This window comes from Contarinia nasturtii, unplaced genomic scaffold (assembly GCF_009176525.2).
Source record: "Contarinia nasturtii isolate CC-2019 unplaced genomic scaffold, AAFC_CNas_1.1 Cnas_scaffold_4311, whole genome shotgun sequence".
Lineage (NCBI taxonomy): Eukaryota > Metazoa > Arthropoda > Insecta > Diptera > Cecidomyiidae > Contarinia > Contarinia nasturtii.
Genome location: NW_022201606.1, coordinates 2,133,240 through 2,141,377, shown reverse-complemented (window position 1 = coordinate 2,141,377; position 8,138 = coordinate 2,133,240). Strand labels below are relative to the sequence as shown.

The 8,138-nt window shown below is 34.5% G+C and overlaps 1 protein-coding gene across 1 annotated transcript; it reads left to right on the top strand.

Moving 5' to 3' along the window:
* Positions 1–5,176: 5,176 nt before the first annotated feature.
* On the top strand, positions 5,177–8,138 carry LOC116350730 (SET and MYND domain-containing protein DDB_G0273589). Its single transcript, XM_031782638.1, has 7 exons — positions 5,177–5,412; positions 5,691–5,908; positions 5,970–6,409; positions 6,709–7,013; positions 7,133–7,630; positions 7,721–7,905; positions 7,980–8,138. Exons 2-7 carry the CDS (start codon positions 5,777–5,779, stop codon positions 8,094–8,096), a joined length of 1,677 nt encoding a protein of 558 aa, XP_031638498.1. The 5' UTR covers positions 5,177–5,412; positions 5,691–5,776; the 3' UTR covers positions 8,097–8,138.

Genomic DNA, 8,138 nt, shown 5'->3' with positions numbered 1-8,138 from the left:
GATAAATAACATAACACTACACAAAACAACAATTTATTTACATGCTCATTGTTGACAATCCTTAGCACTAATACAATAACAGTGCGAAGCGCTCACTCACAAAAATTCATGTGATGACATAAACCAAAGTGAAACGCGCATGTATTTGTGCGAACAACATCGTCTTCATTGAGTCATATGATCGTACACGATGCTCATAAGCGAACGAATCAACGTAAAGAATTTTGATATTTTGAATCGACAATTGAAAATAATCCGAATTTTTGCCGAAAATGTCACATAACACACCACCTGGTGGACATTTTTGAATTTTTTTCCATTCTGACTTCGAATCCGGAAAGGTGAGTCTCTTACCTTTCCATCGACGTATAAATCATTGTTGTACCTTCCAGATGGCCAGAAAAATGTCCGATTGATGAAAAACTCAAAAAGGGCCTCCCAAAAATTTTCGACCCCAGACCCGAGAGACATACGAGACGAAATCGAAAATTTTAAAAGCACATTTATTCTCATTTTTCCGTCTACTTTCAAAAAAAATTGGTTTCAAAACTTTTTTTCAAAAACTACGAAAAAAAGGAGACATACAAACACCCCAAGCGACCAATTTTGAGGTTTTTGGCCATTTTTGGCGAATTGACCATATCTCGTCCACTTTTCAACCGATCGTGATGATCTTTTTTTCTAACAATATCTACGCGGTCCCAAGATTCCGAATATGGCCATATTTTTTTTTCGAAAAAATAATTTCGGTGGTCAAAAAAAAAAAAACGAATTTCCAGCCATTTTTTCAAAATGCCACCTGGCGGCCAAATTTTGAATTTTTTTAATTTTTTTTGCGGATTCTTAATTTGGTGCCCGATCACTACTAAAATATGTAAAAAACCTATTCCAAAAGTCAGCGGTATCGATTTTCATTTCTTTAACGTATATATAGAGTGACGCAAAATATGCATACACCCTCCAATTCAAAAGTTCCGAGACTTTTGAAAAATAATAGATACCAGTGGCGCCACCTACAGGATATTATATGCGTTAGAAAGGTACTTGCCCCACTGACATTATGTCCAAGTTTCGTGAGGATCGGATGTAAACATGTCAAGATATTGCGTCTTATTTTTTAGTATCTTTTGCTCTCGGTGACAAAATGAATTTCAAACAAAAAATAATCAACTTTTTTCATTTGTCAAACGATTCTGCTACGACATCCCCGACATCCATACTCTGAAGTCTCTTTATTATGCTCTGGTGCAATCAATTCTTGAATATGGCAGTTTAGTGTGGCTACCATATCATTCTATTCACAAAAACAGAATTGAATCATGCCTACGTCAATTCACAATGTTCGCACTGAGAGAATATCCTAATATTTCAAACGACTTCAAAATATCATCCTATAGCACTCGTCTTAACAAACTCAATATGCAATCACTTCAAAGGCGCCGTATAAATGCATCAATTTTATTTATATTCGATTTGCTGCATAAAAACATTCATTGCCCATCACTTGAAACGGAAATCACTCTCAATCAAAACGAACGTAACTTGAGAAGTGTCGAGTATATCAAAATCAACGACAAACTATTACGAATCAATCCATCTGTACCTCTCAATCAAATGTGCAGAATGTCAAATAAAGTCCACGATCTTTTCACAACGCAATCAAAAAGATCAACATTCAAAAATCAACTTTTAGCTTTAAGCGACGATAATTTTTCTAACTCGACATTGGTATCTAATTATAATACTGTTTTCTTAAACGACCAAATGTGACCTATTGTGATATTTTTTGAATTTTGTAATTTTTGTTTTTTTTTTAATTATTTTAATTACTTTTATGACTCTTGTACTCGAGTGCAATCCGAAAATTTTAATTTTCAATCATTTATCTATTGATCCAATTTTCTTCTTTGTGATATTGGAAATTATATTATAAATCTATTATCGAAAAGATGTGGTTTTTAACGGTGATTGGATGTACTATGCATCATTGTATCTTACCTTTTTCCCACTAACACATGTATAAAAATTTGTACAAACTCAAACTAATTCAGCCAGTTTTGGCGGTGAATAAATATTATTATTTTGTGATAAATTTTGAAAGTTTTAACGAATTAGATATTTCAAAAACCATTTTATTATGATTGCTCATGCTGTCTATAAGCTAAAAAAACTAAGACACGAGATCCTATATCGGTACATGCTTCTCATATCGACATCTTTGGAAAAAGTCAAATTTTCAAGATATTCTCATTTCGTGGACCAATTTTATGTGAATTTCGTGGAACCGATCATCGAATCTTTTGCTCTGATGAGCCTAATATTAACTGAGGACCTATATATTGAATAATCCATAACGATTATTGCAGATAGAGTCTCTAGAACATGAAATAGACAGTAAGTCACTTTTTCACGATATTGCTCTTGCTCATTTTTCAGTCATTTGTCAACAAAAAAACTATAATGTACATTGCACAATTCTCAATTTTCGCTTGAGATATCTCGTATGGCTATCCTCTTTCCAACGAGTGCATTTGCCGATGAGAACGAGACGATATAACTATTCTGTGTTCAATTTTCGGCCTTGAACCGAGCCTTGAATATACTAAAATATCTGACGCAATAACTTGGCTGTCAGTGATCCGATCCTCATGAAACTTGGACATAATGTCAGTGGGGCAAGTACCTTTTTAACGCATATAATATCCAGTAGGTGGCGCCACTGGTATCTATTATTTTTCAAAAGTCTCGGAACTTTTGGATTGGAGGGTGTATTTCATATGTATGTTGGTATTGCGTCTTATAATATCGTTTTTCTTTTCTTCGTGTGTGTACAAAACAGTGAATGGAAATTTGGAGTAAAGTCTTACATCGAACGATTTTCCTTTGAAGTGACACAAATCGAGTGAAAAATAAATAAATATAGAGTTCGTGGGAGGGAAGGAGAGCAATCATGGAAAACGGATATTGTTTATTCAGAATCAAAGATCAAAAATGCGACACAAAAACAAAAAAAAAATCCAATGCACTTTCTCTGTATATATAAACGCGACATGACATTTTTGCGATTGGTTTTTTTGTTGTTCTTTTTCGATCGATAAGACTTTGCAGGAAATTATTAAAAATGAAATGAAAAAAAAGAATAGAAAATGGAAATAAAATGAGTGAGGTTGCATCGACTCTACTGTATGAACTGTAACCAATCGCTTTCATGTTGATTGTTGAAATTTAAAAAGAATCGTTGCGTTAGCAGCTAAGTATTGATGTGCATGCTTTCTATTAAAACCGAATTTGCAAGAAGTTTTATGCTATAAAATATTAGTTCGATGAGCCATAATTGAAACAAAATCGGATTGAATCTGGTGCGGTTTAATGGAATTTCAAAGAATATAAGATGAAATCAGAGACTTCTTGCATACTTTAAGCGTCGAATCAATTCAATTGAATTTTTTATGCCAAGAAATAGAGTCTTTAGTCGCATCGCATATTACAGCCCTCTTGAGATTCGTGCTAATGATATTTGGTTGTGTTTCAAGTAGTTCAATAGAATGTTGTAATGAAGTTGTCAGTATGCTTGATTTAAATGCAACATCAACATCACTAATTAAAATTACATTTAAAATGAGAAATGACGAGAACGAGGAAGTATATGCAATGTACATCGAATGCGTGTGTGTATTTTCTTTTTCTATTCGGCTTTTATCAGCATACGGTAGATTGGAAGTGACTGTTGGTTTTAATTATAAACTTGGTGCATTTGTTTGCGTTCGATTCGGTTCGCGAGAGAGTGAACAACATGGACTGCAGCCATCTATATAGTAAAATTGCATACAAATTGAAAATCAATGCGACGAACACAAAAACTCTCAACTCAATTTCATTTGTTATTGCGAGAGTGAGAGCGAAGAGAATTAACGGTAATTGCTTGAAAATCACATTCGAGAAACGAGAGAGATTTAATGAGTCGGTTTCAACGGCGTGGATTTACACCTACTTAAAATGCTGTTAATTATTTGCAAACATTGTACTCTCCGATAATTCGATAAATTATTCAAGTGGCAATAAATATAGCCCGGCTTCTATTTGCATTCGCATCGAATCGAAATATACATCAATGATCCACTACAAAAAAAAATGAGACACACACAGAGAGAAGACATTTAAACTGCACAACAAGCATTCGTTCAACAATCATAGGAGACCGATTTAAAATTCACTTTGCGTTTCATTGTGCCAACAATATGGGAATGCAAACGAAAATTTACCGCTTTGTTAACTACAGAACACTTGTTATCAACACTCACATATATTACCAACAAAAATATTGATTTGATTGAGGAGCGAGTGTTCCGCACATATTTTTAGTGTTATTTAAACGCTCAACGGGAATGTATATAGAAAAGACGTGATGCGATTCAATGAATGAAAACAACCGACGTCGAACTAAAAATATTTTTTTGTCTTGCAAAATGTTTCGCTGTTTTTCGAGGAATGTTCGGCATTGTGCGGCACATGAGAAAAAAAACAAACATATATAAAATTCCCGATTGAGTAATTCAGATTCGAGTATCACGAACAAATGCCATTGATTATGTTATATTTCTACATAGAGAAATGGAAACGACAACAGCAGTCAAGCGCTATACATCAACACGTTTATCATTTTGATTTCAGAGCGCACATAAAAGATTTCCCACGCCATTGTTTTCGGCACACTACTGATTCGTAAGCAAATATCAAAAAAAGTGTGAACTAAATAAACTAGAAAACTTCTCTGTTTATTGCTGTTTAGTCAAATGCCAACAGAAAATATGTGTGACCGAGCGGAGCAGCTAAATGAGCATAAAACAAGTGCTTCGAAGGAATTATGATCAAACAAAGAAAAAAACACATAACAATAAATAAATCGAAAGTGGACTCAACTCGTCTACAGCAGAGATTCGTTCAATGAGCTCGCCGCATTTTGAATGTCACATAAATCTATTTTTAAATTCACGAGATTGAGATTTGTTGGTGTTTCGGTTTTTGCCTTGGTTCTGTTTGGTTTAGACAGCTTATTCGTCATCTTAGCCGTTTATTTGATGCATCTCGTTCACATTCGGAAATCATTTTCTTTCAATCGTGAAAGTGAAATTGAAATGTCGAACAAAATGATCGGAATAGCAGCATTCGCATTGTATTTGCAAATTTAGTTAGTGCCAAACCATCGACGCGTCAACCAATTCAGTCTCCGAATTGGTCGGTTAGTTTCGTTTCGTGTTTATTCAATTTTCATCGAAAATGGTCATCGGGTTGTCACTTTCAGACAATTCACATAAATCTTTGTGGTCGCTTCATTTCGGCGCTTGAACATTGAAAATTGAGAGAGATTTTATGAATGTTGAAAAAAAGTATTCGACAATAATATCCAGTAAAGTATGAAAATCGTTTGGTTGTTTCGATAGAAAGTGAAAATAAAAATGATTTTATTCTAGCGATTGATATATATTTAGTAGTTGTTCATTACATTAAACTGAGATATATTTCTACGAAAATTGAACATAATAATCCCCATTAAATGGCAAATTCAATTTACATTTGCAATTTCAATATTTGATGCGTTTTTTTTATAATTCCAATGTTTACTGTTAATGTAGTATTCAAAAATGTATATTTTTTGAGTTCAGTGACAAAATTTTAATGCTTTTTTTCAGTGGTCTCATCCGGTCGAATGATAGTCGTCGTTTTTTTTAATTGAGTGCTAGAATTTTTGTATGCTACACATGCCATACGATAAAAAATGAAGTGTGAGTTTTGCGGTGAATCGGCAGCATTGAAATGTGGTGGATGCAAAATCGTTTATTACTGCGATGCGGAGCATCAGAAATTGGATTGGCGAAAAGGACATAAATCTAAATGCAAATGCTACGAGGTATTATCTTTCAATCGCAGCATTCATAATAATTGTGCCATTTTATCAATTCAAATTGTAGATATCCGAATGTGAGATAATCGGTCGATATATGCGTTCGACGCGTATCATCAAAGCTGGTGAAATAATTTTATGTGAAAAGCCGTTGGTGTATGGTCCAAAAATAATAAGTGCCCCGATTTGTTTGGGTTGCAATAAATATGTGAAATCGCAAGAAATTCAAATAAATCAAATATCGATTCCCGGAAATCGTGGCCGAAATCAAAAGCCAAAAGTGAAAACCGAACGAAATTTTTACAAATGTTCGACATGCAAGTGGCCAATGTGCAATGAGGAATGCGAAAAATCAAAAGTGCACCTGGCCGAATGCCAACTAATGGCGGAAAAGAAATTTCAGTGCAGTATCGATTACAATGCGCAAGATGAAAATCGAAAAGAATCCGCTTATTGTGCAATCTTACCGCTACGATGTTTGCTGCAGAAAAAGAACAACGATAAAGAGTAAGTACACATACTGAATTGCAAATCATGCATACGATTTTAGCTTATAGTTTGAACATTTCAATTTCAAAGCTTAGTGCATCTATTTTCATATGAATTGCACATTTTACATGATTGCCCGAGAATGAGTGTGATACTTCTCCTGAGAATTTATTGAAATGTAACACCGGCTGTGTTATATTGGATGGCAGTATTACGTTTCAATAAACTCTCATGAGAAGTCTCACATTCAGTCTGGGGCATTTACAGCACGAAATTAAAATGATTTTCTCGTATTCTGTTTGTTTTTGCACGAATAGATTTGCAAAATTTTACGAATTGGAAGACCATCTGAAAGAGCGGATCAAAACGCCGATTTACAGTGTGCTGAAATCAAATCTAATCACATTCTTCAAAACGATTTTATCGCTTGACGAATTCGATGAGATGACGATACTGAAAACAGCTGCTATTTTAGATACCAACGCTTTTGAAGTTCGCTTAGTCAACGGAAACAGTAAAATTCGTGCAATTTATGCTACCACAGCGATGATGTCGCATGACTGTGTGCCAAATAGCTATCATAGTTTTGATGAAAATATGCAAATTTTCATCCGAGCTGCCAGTAAGTAGTAATCATTATACAGTGTTTGTTTCTTTTGTTTTTGCACCAATCGAAATCAATTGCATTTTATTGTCATCACCACACACACATGCACATCCACAAAAAAAAAAAAAATCCAGTTGACATTAAAAAAGGTGACGTGATTTCGTTGTCATACTGTCAACCCTTGCAAAGTACAATGCAACGACGCATCTATTTGCGACACAGTAAATGCTTCGATTGTCTTTGTCAGCGATGTCGGGACCCAACCGAATGTTCAACATTTATCGGTTCGTTAGTATGCCACATATGCAGAGAGGCCAAATTGTTACCAGACGACCCGTTGAACGATAAATCCGATTGGAATTGTGAGAATTGCTCGTTTCAAGTGACCGCTACTAATTTTCAATTCATTCAAAATCGACTTCAATTTGCAATTGAGAACCTTCCAAAGCAATCACCATACGACTTTGAAACGTTTTTGGAGAAATACTGCTATCGACCAAAGCACATGACCAACGGCACCCAGGATGATTTGAATGCTGAAATTTTGCTGCATGAGCAAAATACATTTGTTCTGCAAATCAAATATGCATTAACGCAATTATATGGGAATGTCTCTGGTTTCCTATGGGACGGTATGAATTACATAGTCATTACATAAATGAAAAACTTTTTCATTTTACTTTGTGTTTTTCTTCTCTTGTTTTTCATTTTTTCCTCTTTAGAAATCGGCGACACTGACTTGGATCGGAAAATTAGCCTATGCAGAGAATTGTTAGAAGTGGCGGAAATACTTGAGCCAGGGAAAAGTGTATTTAGGGGTAGATTACTTATTGATTTACAGGAAGCGCTCTTCGTGCAAACGGAACGGCTAATAACTAATCGAGAGATTTCATCTATTGTGGCCCATGTTAGTTTTTAAATTTGCCACATGTGAAGATAACATTAAAAAATTCATACAATCCATTATTACTGTATTTTCAGGAACGGTTTAACGACCAATTGAAGCTTTTAAACGAGGCAAAGGGCATTTTTGAGCATGATTCAACCATGCTACCAACTTTGAAAATGCGCTTCGAAAATATTATGTCAAAATCATAGAATAGACAGAATTGGTTTCAAATAAAATTTCATAAAAACGTT

Coding starts and splice junctions, on each gene's coding strand:
- LOC116350730 (XM_031782638.1), top strand. CDS start 5,777: ATGAAGTGTGAGTTTTGCGGTGAATCGGCAGCATTGAAATGTGGTGGA. Junction 6,410..6,708: donor AAAAAGAACAACGATAAAGA/GTAAGTACACAT, acceptor TTGCACGAATAG/ATTTGCAAAATTTTACGAAT. Junction 7,631..7,720: donor CTCTGGTTTCCTATGGGACG/GTATGAATTACA, acceptor TTTCCTCTTTAG/AAATCGGCGACACTGACTTG.